At 41.9% G+C, this 21,555-nt stretch overlaps 1 protein-coding gene across 4 annotated transcripts in view; it reads left to right on the top strand.

The window, feature by feature from the left end:
• The window catches only part of pacs2 (phosphofurin acidic cluster sorting protein 2), a 284,997-nt gene that overhangs the window by 137,542 nt on the left and 125,900 nt on the right, over positions 1–21,555 (top strand). For all 4 annotated transcript variants that reach the window (XM_072569264.1, XM_072569263.1, XM_072569262.1 and 1 more), the window contains exon 2: positions 18,355–18,442. In XM_072569264.1, the coding sequence (XP_072425365.1) occupies positions 18,355–18,442 (88 nt within the window). The remainder of the gene's footprint in view (positions 1–18,354; positions 18,443–21,555) is intronic.

The raw sequence follows: 21,555 nt of genomic DNA, 5'->3' as shown, positions 1-21,555 counted from the left end.
ATTGATGCAGACAGGAGCATGCCCTCCACTCGCTTTCTGAAGTCAATGACCAGCTCCTTTTGTTTTGCTGACTTGGAGAGATTGTTGTTTCATAATTATAGCATCTGCAGTTCATTGTTTTATTTGAGAATTATTGACCTAACATCAGTAGTGGGGGAAATGCTTGAGACCATTATGAAATATTTAATTGTAGAGCACTTGGATTGGACAACGTCAGCAAGGATTTACAAAAGAGAAGTCATGCTTGACAAACCTACTAATATTTTTTTGAGAATGTAACTACAGGAATTGATGAGGAGAGCAAGTGAATGTGTTTACTTGGACTTTAGAAGGCTTCTGGTGACGTCCCAGACAACAGATAAGTATGTAAAATTAAAGCACATGAAATTGGGCGGGGTAGTTGCTGACATAGAGAACGAGTTGGCAGATCGGGAAAAAAGAGGAGGAATAGATAGGCGTTTTTTCTGAATGGCATGCAGTGACTAGTGGGCTTTGTGGCAAATGTATTTAATGTGGGATTATCCACTTTGGTAACAGAAACAGCAAGGCATATTATCTGAATGGCGATAGATTCGGAAAGTGGGAGGTGCAGTGAGATCTGGGTGTCCTCCCACACTAGTCACCACAGGTGCAGCAGGCAGTGAATAAGGCAAACAGTATGTTGGCCTTCATTGTGAGAGGACTTTAGCAGAGGATCAAGGATGCCCACCCCCCACTTTTTCCTCCGCTACATCGATGACTGACTGTATCGACGTTGCCTCGTGCTCCCATGAGGAGGTTGAACAGTTCATCCACTTTACCAAAACCTTCCATCCCAACCTCAAATTCACCTGGACCATCTCAGGCTCCTCCCTCCCCTTCCTAGACCTTTCCATTTCTATCTCGGGCGACCGAATCAACACGAACATTTATTATAAACCGACCGACTCCCACCGCTACCTAGACTACACCTCCTCCCACCCTGCCCCCTGTAAAAACGCCATCCCATATTCCCAATTCTTTCGTCTCTGCCGCATCTGCTCCCAGGAGGACCAGTTCCAAAACCGTACCACCCAGATGGCCTCCTCCTTCAAGGACCGCAATTTCCCCCCAGATGTGGTCGACGATGCCCTCCACAGCATCTCTTCCACTTCCCGCTCCTCCGCCCTTGAGCCCCACCCCTCCAACCGCCACCAGGACAGAACCCCACTGGTCCTCACCTACCACCCCACCAACCTCCATGTATAGTGTATCATCCGCCATCATTTCCGCCACCTCCAAACAGACCCCACCACCAGGAATATATTTCCCTTACCTCCCCTATCAGCGTTCCGAAAAGACCACTCCTGCCGTGACTCCCTCGTCAGGTCCACACCGCCCACCAACCCAACCTCCACTCCCGGCACCTTCCCCTGCAACCGCAAGAAATGCAAAACTTGCGGCCACACCTCCCCCCTTAATTCCCTCCAAGGCCCCAAGGGATACTTCAATATCCGCCACAAATTCACCTGCACCTCCACACATGTCATCTATTGCATCCGCTGCACCCGATGTGGCCCCCTCTATATTGGGGAGACAGGCCGCCTACTTGCGGAACGTTTCAGAGAACACCTCTGGGACACCCGGACCAACCAACCCAACCACCCCATAGCCCAACACTTCAACTCCCCCTCCCACTCCACCAAGGACATGCAGGTCCTTGGACTCGTCCATCACCAGACCATAGCAACACGACGGTTGGAGGAAGAGCGCCTCATCTTCCGCCTGTGAACCCTCCAACCACAAGGGATGAACTCAGATTTCTCCAGTTTCCTAGTGACTATGAGACCTAGTGACTTCAACAGGGGCTGCATCAATGAGGTGGGCCTGGAGTCAAGTTTAGGCTGGTGCAGTACCCAGCAATATTAGCGCCTATATTGTCAAGGTGCAGCGAGAACTCACAGTGGCAAGGGCATTGGTGAAGGTGACATGGTGCTGAACCATGGTGACTTTTGTTCCGGTGGCAGTGTGGTGAAGGGGACTCGTGCCAGGCCCATTGCCCATGGCAGAGCACTTAACGCGAAACACCATAGCGTTGAATGTTTTAAATTTATTTATTTATTTTTCTGCCTTTTATATTCAATGTTTTGGTTTATTTTTCTGTTTTAAGACAGTGCCCGAGAGGAGTGACATTATACAACACTCTTTGCTGTATTTTGTAACAAAATGCATGTGACAATATATAAATCAAATCAAATCAAATTAAATACTACAAAATTACAATAGGTTGAGGACAAACTGATTTAGACTGGGAGCAAATTAAAGAATTAAAATGATTGGTGACTATTAGCTTGGGGTTTATGCCTCAAGGTGTTCGCAAAGCAATCACCCAATCTGCTCTTTGGAACACATTAGAGTTCAGTGTGCAAGCTTGACCCTGAGTTATTGGTCACCTGTCATTTTAATTCAACATCTTGTTCCCATTCTGACCTTGACCTACTGCAGTATTCCAGTACAACTCAATGTAAGCTTGTGGAATTCAGATTCAACATTGAATTTACAAATTGCGATCTCTATCCCAATTACTTCCTGTTGTTTGCAAATGTCAGTCTTAACCTTGTTCTTTTTTTTTATTTAACACTTTTGTTCAATTTTCTGCAGTTCACATCTGCTGTTGACACATCTTTTATTTGTTTTGTCTTAATTTCTTCCCCCATCAACCACTCCCTCTGGCTATGAAAGACACTTTTGTCACTTGTTTGATCACAGTCAATGTTTCACTAATCCATCTCTAACAACAACATAGAAAAATAGATTCCCCTGCAGAAAGGTGCCATTCCGCCCATTAAGTCAGCACTAACCCTCCAAAGAGCATCTGCCCAAACTCTCAACCCCACCGTAACCTCCTAACCCTGCACTTACCATGGCTAATGCACATTCCTGGACACCATGGGATGATTTCCCACATGTCTGGACTGTGGGCACAAACCAGAGCAACGGGCAGAAATCCACCTAAGGCTCGAATTGAAAACAGATTCTGGGAGTGTGAGACAGCAGTACTAAGCACTATGCTGCCATGCCACCCACAGTTGTCTGTTTGTTTGTACAGGGACTAATGGAAATAGTGGTCTAGTGGGTTGATCCCTTTGTCCATGTGCACTGCTGCAGCTTCAGCATGATTCGTTATTGAGAGGCCTTTAAAAAAATGAAGTGCATCAAATGATTGGATTAGATTGCTTACAGTGTGGAAACAGGCCCTTCGGCCCAACAAGTCCACACAGCCCCGCCGAAGCGCAACCCACCCATACCCCTACATCTACCCCTTACCTAACACTACGGGCAATTTAGCATGGCCAATTCACCTGACCTGCACATCTTTGGACTGTGGGAGGAAATCGGAGCATCCGGAGGAAACCCACGCAGACACTGGGAGAACGTGCAAACTCCACACAGTCAGTCACCTGAGGCGGGAATTGAACCCCGGTTCTCTGGTGTTAACTTGCTAACCACTGTGCCACCGTGCCGCCCACAAATGGCCTTAAGTCTGCAGTTAATTTGTTATATGGCAGGTGCATTGGAGTATATAGCATATATTGGAGTATATAACATGTATTGGAGAATATAGAGTATGGTTTCAAAGTTTGTAAAACTTGGAAATCTGGTAGACAATCAATGTGATTATAATAAATTTGGCATATCTCATTCAATCCAGATAATTGTGAAACAATTCACTTTGGGTAGAAGGTAATGGAGATATAATCTAAATGGTACTCGCTTGAGGGCGAGAGCTGAGATACCTGGTCATGTATACACTGAAGATGGCAGGTCTTTGGTAAGGAAGTTAAGAAAGCATATGGAACAATTAGCTTTATACTTACAAACATTGAATTTGAAAACATGAGTCATACAAAACTTACTGAAGTCACTAGTGTCTTGGGTAGAATTCTATGCCACATTGTTGGAAAGACGTTACTTAATGTGTAGACTTTGGTGGTTTTTCTCTCTAAATTGAAGACAACTACTACAGAGGTCATATAGCTATGGTAAGTCAGTGTATATAAATGCATTTCTCCAAATATCCTTTACATTTAAAAACTAACAAGTAAAACAAATTATGAGCCATCATTTGCTGCTACAAGTTACCCAAAGTATGTTTTTAATGAAGAAAATTATCACGTGAACAAAAACCATGCATTCCAATCTGTTCCACTTTGTCTGTTCCTGCACACTTACCATTCCCATAATCTCTAAAGTGTTTGTGTTGTTCAATGGCACCTCTACAAGTTGTTGATACATAGAAAGACAGAGAGTAGGAGCAGGAGTAGGTCATTTGGCCCTTTTTGAGCTTGCCCCTGCATTCAATTTGGACATGGCTGATCATCGAACTCAGTACTCAGTTCCTGCTTTCTCCCCATACTCTTTGATTCACCCCAGCCCAAAGAACTGTATTGACCTCCTTCTTGAAAACACTTAAATGTTTCCTGCTGAAGGGCTTATGCCTGAAATGTTGATTCTCCTGTGCTTCGGATGCTGCCTGACCTTCTGTGCTTTCCCAGCAACACACACTCGACTTTGATCTCCAGCATCTGCAGTCCTCACTTTTTCCTCTTAAATCTTTTGGCCTCAACTACTTTTTGTGGTAAAGAATTGCACGGGCTTGCCACTCTCTGGATAAAAAATACATTTCTAATCACAGTCCTTTCCTGTACCTTTAGATTGTGACCCCTGGTTCTGCACTTCTTCATCACTGGAACATTGTTTGGTATCTGCTCTGTTCACTCTCCAGCCCCAAGGAAAGATATTAATTTTGCATAAACACCTTGGATGCAAATGTAACTGTTTTTGGTGCATGAGAGTTTAGCCAAGTCCTGTTTTCCTGGTGTCACACTAGAACATAGCTTCATTGACATTCTTGCTCCTCAGTACTGGCGTTGCTGTTACTAGTTGTTTGGTGCAAGTGAAAGCAGTTTCTTGCTCCAAGTCCAAATATGACTGCTCCTCTTAGCAGTGAGTTAGTGCAAAGGTTCTCAGTCTGCTGACAAATTAGCCCAAGAGCTTCGCTAGGTGATTCACAAATTGACCAAATTGTTTCACTTCTTTCACATCAATTGCTTGCTGAATCTGAATTAGAGCTTTCACCTAATCAGGATCAGGGCAAAGCTCTTTGACTGTCAGGCTTCAATTCTATCTTTTCCTCCTACAGTTTAACCTTCCTCTAGTGAACTTTCTCTAGCAGTGTAACTAGATTATGATCATGGGCTTTGATAACAGCTTCCATTGCAACTCCGTAACCACGCACTTGCAGGTCATTCATAATCGCTCCACTCCAGGAAAATCACAAACTGCTACCTCCTTTATGATGATACTCTTCCAAAGGAGTGCAAATGTCAAATGCCATGTAGACCCAATGATACCTTCCAAATAGTATCCAGAAAGTAGCCAAATAAACTGCCACTTTCATTGAGCATCACTTGCCAATCCCCTCCTTTACATTTTGAATGAGGTGGACTTGATTAGGGAGCTTCAGGTGAAGGAACTCCTAGGGGACAGTAACAATAATGTGACAGAACTCACCCTGCAGTTTGAGAGGGAGAAGCTGGAATCTGATGTAATGCTATTACAATTGAGTAAAGTTAACCACAAAGGCATGAGGGAGGAGTTGGGAGGGGAGCCTAGCCAAGAAGACAGTTGGGCAGTAATGGGGTAATTCAAGGGGTAATTTGGGAAGCACAGCCCAAGGAAGAAGAAACATAAGGGGAGAGTGAGGCAACCATTGCTGACAGGCTTGATTTGGTGATATCAGTGTTGGACTGGGGTGTACAAAGTTACAAATCGCACAACACCAGGTTATAATCCAACAGGTTTAATTGGAAGCACTAGCTTTTGGAGTGCTGCTCCTTTAGGTCAACCACCCAATGAAGGAGCGGCACTCGGAAAGCTAGTGCTTCCAATTAAACCTGTTGGACTATAACCTGGTGTTGTGTGATTTGTAACATTGCTGACAGGGAATGTCAGGAACAAGTGAAAGAGAAAAGCATACAATGTGGTGAATGATGTGTAGAAAGCGGGGTCTGGGAAGCCTTTAAAACCAGCAGAGAACAACTGAAAAAAGCAATTAAGGGGGAGAAGATGAAATATAAGCTTAATTTAGCTAGTAGTAAGATTGCAATAGGTTTTGTAGATATCCAAAAGATGAGAGGCAAAAGGACATTAGATCACTGGAAAATGAGGCTGGAGAAGTAGTAATGGGGAGCAAAGATACATACATACATTGTATCAGTTTTCACAGTGGAAGACACCAGCAGATTATCAGAACTTTGAGAGTCAGGGGCAGAGGTGAATGTGATGTGGAAGCTGAAAAGTCTGAAGGTGGATGAATCACCCAGACTAGGTAGGCTACACTCCAGCGTTGTGAAGGAGACAATGGAGGCATTGATGATCTTTCAGCAATCACCAGAATTAGGGAGGGTCCCAGAGGATTGGAAAATGGCTTATGTAACACCCCTGTTTCAGAAGGGAGAGAGGTAGAAGACAGGAATTAGTAGGTTAGGTCACCTGACCTGTTACTGGTAAGATTTTAGTGTCCATTATTAAGAATGGGATTGTTGAGTACTTGGAAATGCATGGTAAAATTAGTCTAAGTCATGCTGACTTAATCAAGGAGAAGTTATCCCTGACAAATCTGTTAGAATTCTTTGAGGGAGTAATAAGTAAGTTAGACAATTGAGAGTCAGTGGATGTGATCTGTTTGAATTTCTAGACATCTGTTGGCAAGATGCCACACAGGAGGCTGCTAAATAAGACAAGAGTCCATGGGGTTAGGGGCAAGGTATTGGTGTGGATAGCGGATTGGCTGACTGGCAGAAGGCAGAGAGAGTTGCGGTAAAGAGCTCTTTTATTACACTGGCCTATGGTAACGAGTGGAGTTCTGAAGGAGTCCATGTTGGGGCGAAGGAACTGAGGACATTGTTGCTAGGTTTGGAGATGACACAAAGGTAACTGGAAGGACAGATTGTGTTGAGGAAGCAGGTAAGGTTGCAGAATGACTTGTGCAGACTAGGAGTGGGCAAAAAAGTAGTCAATGGAATACAATGTGGAAAAATGTGGTTATATACTTTGGTAGAAAGAATAGAGTATTTTCTAAATGGATCAAGGCTGGTACTTTTCTCATTGCAACGTAGGAGGTTCAGGGGTGACCCTATAAAGGTTTATAAAATCATGAGGGGCATAGATAAAGTGAATAGCAAAGGTGGGAGTGTTGAAAACTTGACATATTTTAAGGTCAGAAAGGAGAGGAGAAAGATTTAAAAGGGACCGGAGGGCAACTTTATCACACAGAGGGTGATTCATACGTGGAATGAACTGCCAGAACAAGTGATAGATGCAGGTACAGTCATTACATTTAAAAGATATTTGCACAGGTACATGAATAGGAAAGATTTAGAGGGATATGGGCCAAATACAGGCAAGTGGGACTAGTTTAGTTTGGGAAACTTGGGTGTCATGGTAGAGTTGGACCAACGAGTCTGTTTCGTGCAGTATGACTCTATGATTCTGTGTCTCAACATTATTCAAAGATGCATCTGCTCTCCCAGTAACCCCCTCTACCTGATGACTGGCAACCTCAAATCGCTTTCTTGAATGGAAGTGTCTCTCATTTCAGCAGAATCTCATTCAAAAATATTTCTATCTGATGACTTTGGGTTCTTTTAGTTGCCTGATTTTTCAACTGCTCAATGAATCACATACTGATCAATATTCTCCCTCTCTGGTGTTAAATCATACCACTCATAAATAACATGACTAAAGGGTTCAAAATGGATTTTCAGGAATTCGTCCACTCTATCTTTTCTTATCCTCATTGATGTCTAGGGTGCTACTACACAACTTAAAGCACTGTTTTCTCTTATTTGTTCAGGTTTCCTGTTAAACTGTATGACTGTTTCTTATAGTTTTGCCATCATGATTGGCAGGAGTCCCAACTCCATCTCATTACCTTTCATCTCCAGTCCCTGCTCCTGTGGAAAATTCAAAGCCATCTTGACTCAGTTGTACAAAATGGCAAATTGCAATTAATCCTTACTGTTTCTTAGAGTAGCTGGCTTTCTCTTCTCAAAGTCCATACAATTTCAGCTGCACATTATGTTCCATATGTAGGCTTTAATGGCTTTTCTCAAAACTGAAAGCAACCATCTCAGATCACATGATTATGATAGATTGCAGTCTTAATTTCTTCAATTAAGACATTGGAGATGATCCAGAGAAGATTAACTAGAATGTTACCAAGCCTAAAAGGTTCAGTTATATGAAGTAATTGAAAAAGCCTTGAATTGTATTCTATAGGGAAGGGAAGAGAAAATCAACTAGAAATTGTCAAAATTGTGACAGGCTTTGACAGAGAAATGAATAAGATTGGGAATTGATTGGAGCAATGGATAGTAACCAGAATAACTATTTTGAAATAATTGGCCAAAGATTATGAGTGGCAATGAAAATTTGTTTTATTTGGAAGGACACAAGGATCTGGAATGCACAATCTGTTTAAAAAAGAAATGCTAAAATTTCATGAATGTTATGAGCCTCCATATGAACACTCAAAAGTCAATGGGCATGCATGAAATCGAATATTTTAAAGGAAAAGATAAGATGTGGGCCTGATTTTGTAAGTTTCTCTGATCCTGATGGGTAGGTGAGAGTAAATTGACCATGATACACAATTATTACAGGATATTGAAATCATTTCAAAGAGATTTGAGATTTTGAAGAAGATTTGGAGCTCAGGTTGTAAATTTGCTCACTGAGCTGGTAGAGCGTCAAAGGCTGAGGGGTGACCTAATAGAGGTTTATAAAATCATGAGGAATATGGATAGGATAAATAGACAAAGTCTTTTCCCTGGGATGGGGGAGTCCAGAACCAGAGGGCAATAGGTTCAGTTTGAGAGGGCAAAGATTTAAAAGGGACCTAAGGGGCACCTTTTTCACACAGAGGATGATGTGTGAATGGAATGAGCTGAGAGAGGAAGTGGTGGAGGCTGGTACAATTACAACATTTAAAAGGCATCTGGATGGGTATATGAGTAGGAAGGGTTTAGGGGATATGGGCCAAGTGCTGGCACACTGGTTAGCACTGCTGCCTCACTGTGCCAGAGACCCGGGTTCAATTCCTGCCTCAGGCAACTGACTGTGTGGAGTTTGCACATTTTCTCCGTGTCTGTGTGGGTTTCCTCCACCTGCTCCGGTTTCCTCCCACAGTCCAAAAATGTGCAGGTTAGGTGAATTGACCATGCTAAATTGCCCATAGTGTTAGGGGCAGGGGTGAATGTAGGGGAATGGGTCTGGGTGGGTTGCGCTTCCTCTGGTCGGTGTGGACTTGTTGGGCCAAAGGGCCTGTTTCCACTCTGTAAGTAATCTAATCTAATCTAAAAATAGGGCTAGATTGGGTTGGGATACCTGGTCGGCATGGATGAGTTGGATGAAACGGTCTGTTTCCATGCTGTACATCTCTATGACGTGCCTTCCAATTTATTTTTGTCTTTTGTTAACTGTGATGCAGCATCCTTTCTTTCCAACAAAGTCACTTCACAACTGATAGTGTTGGCAAGTCCAGACTGCTGTTTCTTTAAACTTTGTGTATTAATTAACTTTAGAAAAATACTTGCTTATACATAGCAGTGCAAAAGAATTACTTAAGATAATTGTGATTTGGAGATGCCGGTGTTGGACTGGGGTGTACAAAGTTAAAAATCACACACCAGGCTATAGTCCAGCGTGTTTAATTGGAATCACTAGCTTTCAGAGTACTGCTCCTTCATCAGATGGTTGTGGAGGAGACAATTGTAAGACAGAATTTATACCAAAATTTTACAGTGTGATGTAACTGAAATTATACATTGAAAAATAACTTGGTTGTTTAAGAGTCTCATGTTAGAATGACCATGATAGTTTCACTTCTTTCAGATTTAAATCACAAAACTCTTTTTAAAAGCTACATTCTCAGGTTAACTGTAACAATTGATCTCAGGTCAACATCTTCCAATTAAACCTGTTGGACACTCACCTGGTGTTGTGAGATTTTAAACTTTAAGCTAATTGTGTTAATGGTGATCAGGTACTCTGAAATCTTTTGAACTGATGGCCTAGCAGTCCACAATCATTTTCATCTCTACAGATTGTTTTCTGTAAAGAATAATTTCTGAATGATAGGTGAGCAACTAAAATACCATTTTGTTTTGTGTAATTGGGTTCAATTTGTTAATAAGTGAAATGTTGATCACGGCAGCCTGAACTGAGGTATGGATTTGTGCCAAAGACCCCTGTTCTCTCCAAATGCAAGCACTGGGTCTCCGGGCTAGCTTTTCAAAGGCAGCCTGTTATTTTTAGCTGATTGAATATAGTGAGTCACCGCTGAGCTGTGACCACAGTACTGTATGAATGCCTTTCTGTTGCACAAAGTGGAGAAATATTCATTGTATTACTGTGACTGGCACATGGTACCATTCACTGCCAGAGATGACAATGTCTTTCACATTTGTTTAAAAAAGAAATGCCATTGTTTCATGACAATGGGGTGTTTTTATCAGACATAAAATTTTGAATTAGCATTTAGTTGGAACCCATGACATCCTTGTTCTATTTCAATGGAAATGCTGTTCTTTTAATCTCATCACTTTTCTCAGTTCCTCATGATTTTGTTAACAACATAGAAGTAATTTGTTTATACAAGAAAGAAAGCATACAGACTGAAGCTTGAAAGATTAATGTATTACATATGCATCGCCACTCCATTTTCAGCTTTTGTGCAAAGAAACTCCTCACTGATTTTAAAATTGTAATGCTGGAACATTTTTTGGAGGAGTGAATCTTCAGTTTTGGATTGACACCATGTAATATGTAAGTTAAATATAGCTTAAGTCTCCTGAACAATGTTCATATCTGCCTCCTTTTGCGTTGATTGGTGATCTATTGAATTGACCAATTTCCCATTCTTACCCTACCTTCCACACCCTTTGTAGACTCAACTCATCCAAAACTTCATTGTCTGCATCGTAACTCTCACCAAGTTTCATTTTGCTACAATCCCTGAGATGTCATGGCTCATTGTCTGGTCATGCATTAGTTTTAAACTTCTCATTTTGTTTTTCCCTTGGCTTCATGAAGTCCCTTCATGACTTTACTTGTAACCTCCTTCACCCTTACAATCTTCCAAAAGTGTGCTCTCCTCAATTTTCACAGCAATTATCACTTAAACCTACATCAACATTGATGCCTTTGCAGTGTCTGCTTGGTCTTGACTCTCCCAAGCTGTCACTCTTTTAAACTGGAATCCATCTCCCTACATACTACTCAGTGACTAACTCAAGAAACAGTCTTCAACACTTCAACCTTCAAATCTCAAGGAAATACAATTAGTAAATGCAACCTGCCCTCATAATTAGATCCCAAAAGTTTGGTATAATTTGGTGCCACCTCCAAGGGCTATATCTTTCTAGAGGTATGGTGCACAAAATTAAACACATCTGCCCAGATAGGGCAACAAGGCTTGAAGGTGAAAGGCTGTTGCATAAACTAGATACAAGTTTGAATGATATGCTAGATGAGGGATGTTTGGACTTGGAAGCCAAATAGTTTTTGCATTTTGAACGTTGATGCTTCAAATTTCTGGTAGTAATGTAGAGTCGCTAACCAAACTACCAATAAGATCCTTGTCATCCTTTGGAATCACAGGTCTCAAATCTACAGGTGGAATGTTATTGACAGTTGGTGGTTCCCAGCTAATATGCTCCAGGATCAATCAGTATCACCCAGTTCAAATTTAGTGGTAACTTTTTGGAAAAAAAAATCCTGTACAAAATTAAGAGTCACTTGGGTAAGATGGGTAAGCATAAATTTGTTGGAATTCGCTGACTGGATTGAATGTTTTGATGAGGAACTGAGAGGCTTGATAATGGTAATGCAATTGAAATGTGCTTATGGACTTGCAAAAGGATTCTGACAAATGCTATATAGGCCTGTGAGCCAACCTGAAGCCATGAAATGGAATGGAAAGGAAAATGGATTATGAATCTGAATATTCCTGAGTGACAGGAAACAGTAGTGGTGAAAAGTTTTTCAAAGTGAAGGAAGATAGTCCCCAGAGATTGATACTGGGATCATAGCTTTTAATGGTCTGCAATAATGTCAAAGCTTATGTGCAGAAATGTTACAGATGCAATTTAAGGCACTCAAATGCAATGTGTTACATTTTAGTCAAAAGAACAAATAGGCACTGTAAACTAAAGAATATAATTCTAGGGTGGGTACAGGGACAGAGACACCTTAGGAATTTGTGGCTTTAATTTGTTGAATGCAATAAGGCAGATTAAGGAAATGTTTATAAGTGAAGATTGTGTGTCTTTTTAAATAGAGCCACATAGCGGAAAGCAAGAATTATTGTTTCTGAAATTCTCTGGAGTATTGCGCCTAATCCTGGACACTATCTTCAGATGGATGTGAAGACTGGAGGACAAGATGATATGGGAAAAGCTGGGATACTTCTTAGAAAGGTCTAGAGAAGATTGGATGGAGGCAGGATCTGTGGGAAGAAAGCAGAGTTAACATTTTAAGTCTGGTGACTCTTCATCAGAAATGTTAGCAGCTCAGAAAAGATGGTATTTATGCAGAAACTGATGTGGGAATTGGGGTAGGTGAGTTGTGGAGAGATGAGTGGGTAGGTGGAAATGGAGACCTGGGTGAAAGATATGAAAGGGGTTAGTAAACCAGATTATGGATAGCAGGTCAGGGCAGGAGAGAAGCTGAATAATTGATAATATTAACTAAAAGTGGTAAAATGGGTGAACTTTACTGAATGCAACCCATATAATGTGAAATGTGTCAAGGAGTACATGAGAATGGGTGACTGTGCTAAGAGCAATCTATCTCATATAACAATACCGTAACAACATGGAAGGTTTGAATCAAGCTCAAGTTAAACTTGATGTTGCTTTCTAGGGGCTGCAGAGTGCCCAAGTAGAAAATGAGATCCTGTTCTTCCAACTTGCACTGAGGCTTGCTGAAACACTGCAGCAGACCTGAGACACCCGTTCACCAAGGGACATGGTAGTGTATTGAAGTGGCAGGCAGTTGAAGCTCTGGGTCACCTTTTCAGACAGAAAATAGGTGTCCTGCAGAGTGATCATCCAGCCAGCATTTCCTCTCTCCAATGTCGAGAAGACTACATTGTGAACAGTCAATACATTAAAGCAGTTTAAATGAAATGCAGATAAATTGCTACTTCAACTGGAACATATGTCTAGGCCTTGGATAGCGAGGAGGGATGAAGTAAATAGGCAGGTGTTGCATCTTATGCAATTGCTGTGGGAGTGTTGGGAATGGTGGAGTCGTCGACCAGTGTGTTCCAGAGGGAATGATTCCAGTGGAATGCTGACAAGTGAGGGGAGAGGAATGTGTGTCTTGTTGTGCCATCCCATTTGAAGTGACAGAAATAGCGGCTTACAATCCTTTGGATGTGGAGGCTGGTGCGTTGTAAGTGAGGACGGGGGTACCTGATCATTGTAAATGGGAAGTGGGGGTGAGAGCAGAAGTTCAGGACATGGGTCGAACCTGGCTAAGAGCCCTATTGACCACGGTAGGGGATCTGCTCAGTTGAAGGAAAAGTGGACTTGTCTGAGGCCCCTCGGCAGAAGGTGATATCATCGCAACAAATGCAACAGAGATGGAAGTGGGATAAAGTCCTTACTCCAGCAATTTGTGTTTTTGTTTCAGATCTTCATCCACAGTTCTTGGTTTTCTAAAATTGAGACATTCTGATCATGAGGTTCATCTGGGCAGAGTAACCAGCAAGAAACTACTCTCATTGTTAGAAGGTTTCAGAACAAAGGGAACAAATTGAAGTGAGAAGAAATATGAGGAAAACATTTTTTATGTAGGAGATACAGTGGGAGTTTAAAGACAGTTTAAGGGTTACTGCGGATTATATCTGCCATAAATGCTATTGGATGTGAATCTTATCAGATCGAGTGGATCGGTTGGAGAGACAGATAGAAGCGATGAGGAATTTGCAACAGCAACAGTATGTGATGGATGGCAGTTATCGGAAGGGGGGAAAGTCTCAGATACAGTCACAAAGATGGGTTAACTCCAGGAAGGGTAAGAGAGGTTGGCACCTAGGGCAGGAGTCTTTTGCGGATATACCCATTTGGAACTGGTATGCTGTTTTGGAAAATGTAGGGGGTAATGCATTCTCAGGGGAACGTAGCACAAACAGCCAAGTTTCTGGTATTGAGACTGGCTCTAATGCAATGAGGGGTGCGTCAGCTTCCAAGAGATCAATTGTGTTAGGGGATTCTGTAGTCTGAGGTACAGATGTTTGTGTGGCCAGCAAAGAGAAAGCAGAATGGTGTGTTGTTTCCCTGGTGCCAGGATCAAGGATGTCTCAGAGAGGGTCCAGAATGTTCTCACGGGGGAGAGGGGCCAGCAGGAGGTCATTATGCACAATGGAACCAACGATGTAGGAAGGGAAAAGGTTGAGATTCGGAAGGGAGATTACAGAGAGTTGGGCAGGACTTTAAAAAGGAGGTCCTGAAGGGTAGTAATATCTGGATTACTCCCAGTGCTACGAGCTAGTGAGGACAAGAATAGGAGGATTGAGCAGATGAATGCATGGCTGAGGAACTGGTGTATGGGAGAAGGATTCACATTTTTGGATCATTGGAATCTCTTTTGGGGTCGAAGTGACCTGTACAAGAAGGACGGATTGCACCTAAATTGGAAGGGGACTAATATACTGGCAAGGAAATTTGCTAGACCTGCTTGGGAGCATTTAAACTAGTAAGGTGGGGGGACCCAAGGAGATAGTGAGGAAAGAGATCAATCTGAGACTGGTACACTTGAGAACAGAAATGAATCAAACAGTCAGGGCAGGCAGGGACGAGGTAGGACAACTAAATTAAACTGCATTTATTTCAGTGCAAGGGGCCTAACAGAGAAGGCAGATGGACTCAGAACTTGGTTAGGAACATGGGACTGGGGTATCATAGCAATTACAGAAACATGGCTCAGGGATGGACAGGACTGGCAGCTTAATGTTCCAGAATACAAATGCTACAGGAAGGATAGAAAATGAGGCAAGAGAGGAGGGGGAGTGGCATTTTTGATAAGGGATAGCATTACAGCTGTAAGATTCGCATCCAACAGCATTTATGGCAGATATAATCTGCAGTAACCCTTAAACTGTCTTTTACAGAGGATATTCCAAGAAATACATCCAGGGAAGTTACTTGGGTGAAATTGAGAAATAAGAAAGGGATGATAACCTTGGGATTGTATTATAGATCCCCTCGTAGTCAGAGGGAAATTGAGAAGCAAACTTGTAAGGGAAGCTCAGCTATCTGTAAGAATAATAGGGTGGTTATGGTAGGGGATTTTAATTTTCCAAACATAGTCTGGGATTGCCATAGTGTTAAAGGTTTAGATGGAGAGGAATTTAAGTGTGTACAAGAAAATATTCTGATTCAGTATGTGGATGTACCTTCTAGAGAATGTGCAAAACTTGACTTACTCTTGGGAAATAAGGCAGGGCAGGTGACTGAGGTGTCAGTGGGGGAGCACTTTGGGGCCAGTGACCATAATTCTATTAGTTTTAAAATAGTGATGGAAAAGGATAGACCAGATCTAAAAGTTGCAGTTCTAAATTGGAGAAAGGCCAATTTTGATGGTATTAGGCAAGAATTTTCAAACGCTGATTGGGGGCAGATGTTCGCAGGTAAAGGGACGGATGGACAATGGGAAACCTTCAGAAATGAGATGACAAGAACCCAGAGAAAGTATATTCCTGTCAGGGTGAAAGGAAAGGCTGGTAGGTATAGGGAATGCTGGATGACTAAAGAAATTGAGGGTTTGATTAAGAAAAAGAAGCAAGCATACATAAGGTATAGACAAAATAGATAGAATGAATCCTTCGAGTATAAGGGAAGTAGGAGTATACTTAAGAGGGAAATCACAAGGACAAAAAGGAGACATGAGATAGCTTTGACAAATAGAGTTAAGGAGAATCCAAAGGGTTTTTACAAATACATTATGGACAAGAGGGTAACTAGGGAGAGAATAGGGCCCCTCCCCTTTGTGTGGAGCCACAGAAAATGGGGGAGATACTAAATGAATATTTTGCATCAGTATTTACTGTGGAAAAGGATATGGAAGATATAGACTGTAGGGAAATAGATGGTGACATCTTGCAAAATGTCCAGATTACAGAGGAGGAAGTGCTGGATGTCTTGAAATGCATAAAAGTGGATAAATCCCCAGGATCTGACGAGGTGTACCCTAGAACTCTGTGGGAAGCTAGAGAAGTGATTGCTGGGCCTCTTGCTGAGATATTTGTATCATCAATAGTCACAGGTGAGCTGACGGAAGACTGGAGGTTGGCAAACCTGGTACCACTGTTTAAGAAAGGCGTAAAGACAAGCCAGGGAACTACTGACCGGCGAGTCTGACCTCAGTGGTGGGTAAGTTGTTGGAGAGAATCCTGAGGGACAGGATGTACATGTATTTGGAAAGGCATGGACTGATCAGGAATAGTCAACATTGCGTGGGAAATCATGTCTCACAAACTTGAATGAGTTATTTGAAGAAGTAACAAAGAAGATTGATGAGGGCAGAGCAGTAGATGTGATCTATTTGGACTTCAGTAAGGCGTTCGGCAAGTCTCCCCATGGGAGACTGATTAGCAAGGTATTCTCATGGAATACAAGGAGAACTAGCCATTTGGATACAGAACTGGCTCAGAAGTAGAAGACAGAAAGAGGGTGGTGGTGGAGGGTTGTTTTTCAGACTGGAGGCCTGTGACCAGTGGAGTGCCACAAGGATCAGTGCTAGATCCTCTACTTTTTGTCATTCACAAAAATGATTTGGATGCGAGCATAAGAGGTACAGTTAGTAGGTTTGCAGATGACACCAAAATTGGAGGTATAGTGGACAGCGAAGAGGGTTACCTCAGATTACGTTGGCCCATTACGTTGGACCAGATGGGCCAATGGGCTGAGAAGTGGCAGAAAGAGTTTAAATCATATAAATGCGAGGTGCTGCATTTTGGGAAAGCAAATCTTAGCAGGACTTATGCACTTAATGGTAAGGTCCAAGGGAGTGTTGCTAAACAAAGACCTTGGAGTGCAGGTTTATAGCTTCTTGAAAGTGTAGTCGCAGGTAGATAGGATAGTGAAGGCAGCGTTTGGTATGCTTTTTTTTATTGGTCAGAGTATTGAGTACAGGAGTTGGGAGGTCATGTTGCGGATGTACCGGACATTGGTTAGGCCACTGTTGGAATATTGCGTGCAATTCTAGTCTCCTTCCTACCGGAAAGATGTTGTGAAACTTGAAAGGGTTCAGAAAAGATTTACAAGGATGTTGCCAGGGTTGGAGGATCTGAGCTACAGGGAGAGGCTGAACAGGCTGGGGCTGTTTTTCCTGGAGTGTCGGAGGCGGAGGAGTGACCTTATAGAAGTATACAAAATTATGACAGGCATGGATAGGATAAATAGACCATCAATGTCAGGAGTCCTGTCTTTCAACTACCATTTCCAAGAGTTCAGGTGGATGTAATAAATCTCAAACCCAAGTGGGATCCGTGAGTCCAGAACTAGAGGACATAGGTTTATGGTGAGAGGGGAAAGATAGAAAAGGGGCAACCTTTTCACGCAGAGGGTGGTACGTGTATGGAATGAGCTGCCAGAGGATGTGGTGGAGGGTGGTACAATTGCAACATTTAAGAGGCATTTAGATGGAAATATGAATAGGAAGGGTTTGGAGGGATATGGGCCGGGTGCTGGCAGGTGCGACTAGATTGGGTTGGGATATCTGGTAGGCATGGACAAGTTGGACCGAAGGGTTTGTTTCCATGCTGTACATCTCTAAGTATCTGAGACACTTATGGTCTGGCACTGCATAAAAGTGCAGTAGAGGCAGCTTCAGTTGGTGCTTTCAAGATGGAATTGGATAAGCACCTGGGGAGAGAGAATTTGTAAAGCTATGGAGTGAAGGCTTAGGAGAAGGACTGGCAAAATTGCTCTTGCGCAAAGCTGGCATAGACTTGACCAGACTGTCCTCCTTTGGCTCGGTACCCCTTCAATGATTCTCAGCTACATTTTGTTAAAGGGGTGGATTTCCCAGTCTCCTTTAATAACAATACTTCTGTGCAGGTGTGGGCTTGCTCCCTCTTTTTACTTGGCCATAGAGTCTAATGTTAGTGCGTCCAGATGAATACAGAGTGTGTTTGCAGTAAAAGCATTTTAAAGTAGCATATGTATTTCAAGATCTGCTCAGATTTGAATCGACTATGAGATTTGTTTTGTTTCAATGCATATACTGTGCTCTCATGAGTGTATGTTGTGTATTCTTTTACAGATTGTGCAGTTTGACATTGAAGAAGCTGGTTGTCGTAAAGGAGTTGGACAAGGAACTCACTTCAGTTGTTATTGCTGTTAAGATGCAGGTAAGCTGCTTACTCTTGCACAGTCCTTTCTAACTTTGTTCTCTTGGAACAAGTAGACCAAAACCCATTTGAAAACTACTAACTCATATTGAGGCTTTATTACAGTGCAGAGATTGGATTGACTTTAAATGTTAGCAGAAGGCTAGCTGTACTTCTATTCAAGACCGATACCTGGGTTGGTGCATATTGGCTGCAATTCAGACAGCAGGCACTATCAATTTGCACCTGTATCTGAACCCCAATCCATTCAGACATTATTTGTTCCACAGGAATCTATCTCGCATTTGCTAAATCACAGTTTTGTTTCTAGGAAAGATTCCTCCCAAATTTCTTTGGTTATGTCCTGCAGTTCCTGTAACCAGACCTGATGACCAACTGCTTTTGACTATTCATTGTTGCCATTGCATCAAGTAGGAGAAAGTGAGGACTGCAGATGCTGGAGATCGGAGCTGAAAACTGTGTTGCTGGAAAAGCGCAGCAGGTCAGGCAGCATCAAAGGAGCAGGAGAATCGACATTTCGGACATAAGCCCTTCTTCAGGAAGGCTGAAGAAGGGCTTATGCCCGAAATGTCAATTCTCCTGCACCTTTGCTGCCTGACCTGCTGCACTTTTCCAGCAACACATTTTTCAGCCATTGCATCAAGTGCAAGATTAAATCAAAAAATTGCCTTACTTACGTTAACATGAGTGCTGCTTAAAAGAAACACTGAACCAATCATTTACCTGCTTGAGTAAATACAGAGAGCGATCCTAACCACATTGATCACAGAACTACTGTACTTTTACCATACAGATGATCAGCAATTTGGCGACAATCCTCCCTGAATTGCTTTTTTGCCATTGACTGCCTGTTCTCACTGTGATTCACTCCTTGCTATAATAATATGCACTAGTGTATTAATGTATTCAGAAACCAGCTACTAGGCATTGAGAAAATGTAATGATTTTAAAAATCTGATAATACATAAATAAATAATCTCCCCCCCCTTTCCTTCCTACCCTTCCCTTTTGTCCAAGATGACGTTCACTCGAAGAGCAATACTCAAATATGGTAAAAGGAAAGCTTTTGCATCGTACTTTGTCATTGTCTCTGAAGTTTCCCAGTTTCTCCTCAGGACTGAATTACTTTCAAGAACAGTAACTATTATGTTGACACATAAAATTTTGACCTTTGCAGAATTCCAATAAAAACAGCTAGAAAATAGCCAGTTAAACTGTTGTTGATGGTGATAATGCTGGGGTGAGTGTTGAGGAAACACCAAGTAATCTTGATAAGCTTCTTCAAAAGACTGAGACGAGATTTATTACATCCACCTGAACTCTTGAAAATGGTAGATGAAAGGCAGTACTTCTGATGTTGAAAATCTGGAGCGTCAGTGTTGATCAAGAGCTCATTCCTGTCAAACCCAAAGATGGGAGTCAAACTGCTATATAAAATAGTTCTGAAATAATAATGGGTACAAATTTGTTCCTCTCTATTTCCTAACATGGTGTATTAACTTTGCCATCAACACCGCCGTCTACTCGTGTTAGCATTCAACTAATTAAGGCAGTGGATGGTGGAATCAAACAAAATTTCAGAATTTTGACAGCTGGGTTAAAAGTGAAGCTAATGCAAGTAATGGCAGGAGCATGAAGCAAGACAAATTAAATCATCCAGAGTTTGTGCTCCTAATTGCAATACAATAATCTGTGCTGAAAGTGTGTGTATATGTATATGTTGGGAATTGCATTAAACCTGGCCTGTGCAAAAGTGAGGACTGCAGATGCTGGAGATCAGAGTTTATATTAGAGTGGTGTTGGAAAAACACAGCAGGTCAGGCAGCATCCGAGGACCAGGAAAATCAACGTTTATGACTCGAAACGTCTATTTCTTGCTCCTTGGATGCTGCCTGACCTGCTGTGCTTTTGCAGCACCAGTCTAATCTAGACTTAAACCTAGCTGTGTTAGACTATGCATAAGTTAAAAATATTTGGATACTGATACAGTTAAACAAAATTCATCCAGTTTACTATTTGTGTGTTGGAATCTTCTGTACTCATACTCACATCTGCACAGTAGTGGACAATTTATGCTAAGTCAAAGCTCCCCTTTTCATATTTACAAAGCCCTTATGTATTGGATCTTGAGTTTTCCGATTCAAGCTTTGATTTGATTATTTTCATGTATTGTGAACAACCTGTCAAACTATTCAGAAATTCCTCGTGAAATATGGCCCCTTTTTTAAGGGGCCTTTTTGGCAGCTGCATGTATAACCAGGAGTACATGCTTCATTGCTATGCAGAAGACAAACATAGAAGTTGGAATAGGCCATGTAGCCTCTTGAAGCTTTTCTGCCATTCAATGAGATCATGGCTGATCTTCAAACAAATTCCACATAATGTACAGCAGGATCGAGGATTATGGAACACGTTTTTTTTTAACTGAATGTGCAGGCAATTGTATCATATAGTTTAGTAAAAAATTCTCTAGTGTTGTTTTGACTGGATTTGCACTAGAGATATTTCAAACACTTGGGAATTTCTGGGACTGTTGAAAATGAAGGTAACTGACATGTGCTATCCCAGTTGGTCATATGATCTAATCATTCTATGTATTTAGAAAATGTTTTGCCAACTGCACAGTCTTGGTTGCAGAAGAACAGTGTTTGGATTTAAAACAGGGCTTTCTTTTGTCGGCAAGGCAGATAAACTAGTGCCACAGCTGCTTGCAGGATTTGTTCACCAGTGTGGCTTGGCCCTCAGGTCAAAGGTGATTAAGAATAATTAGACAGCTGTACATATCCAATATACTGTAATTATAGAATAATAGAATTACGGTTATGAACTGGTCAACCAGCAGGGAACATTGAGTTCAGTCATAAAAACGAAGTTTCTGTCATAAAAACGAAGTCTGGGGGAAACTCAATAGATCTGGCAGCATCTGTGAAGAGACCAGCAGAGTTAATATTTCAAATCTGATATGATTGTTCCTTGAAACTTCCAAGTTCTCTAAGGAATAGTTCAAAACAGTTTTATCAGAGAAATGAAGGAAGACAAGATCAGTGTTTCAGTATGGGGAGGGGAGTCTTAGAAATGTACAGCATTGAAACAGATTCTTCGGTCCAAGCCGT

Source organism: Chiloscyllium punctatum, chromosome 4, assembly GCF_047496795.1.
Source record: "Chiloscyllium punctatum isolate Juve2018m chromosome 4, sChiPun1.3, whole genome shotgun sequence".
Lineage (NCBI taxonomy): Eukaryota > Metazoa > Chordata > Chondrichthyes > Orectolobiformes > Hemiscylliidae > Chiloscyllium > Chiloscyllium punctatum.
This window is presented reverse-complemented; position numbering and strand designations above follow the sequence as displayed.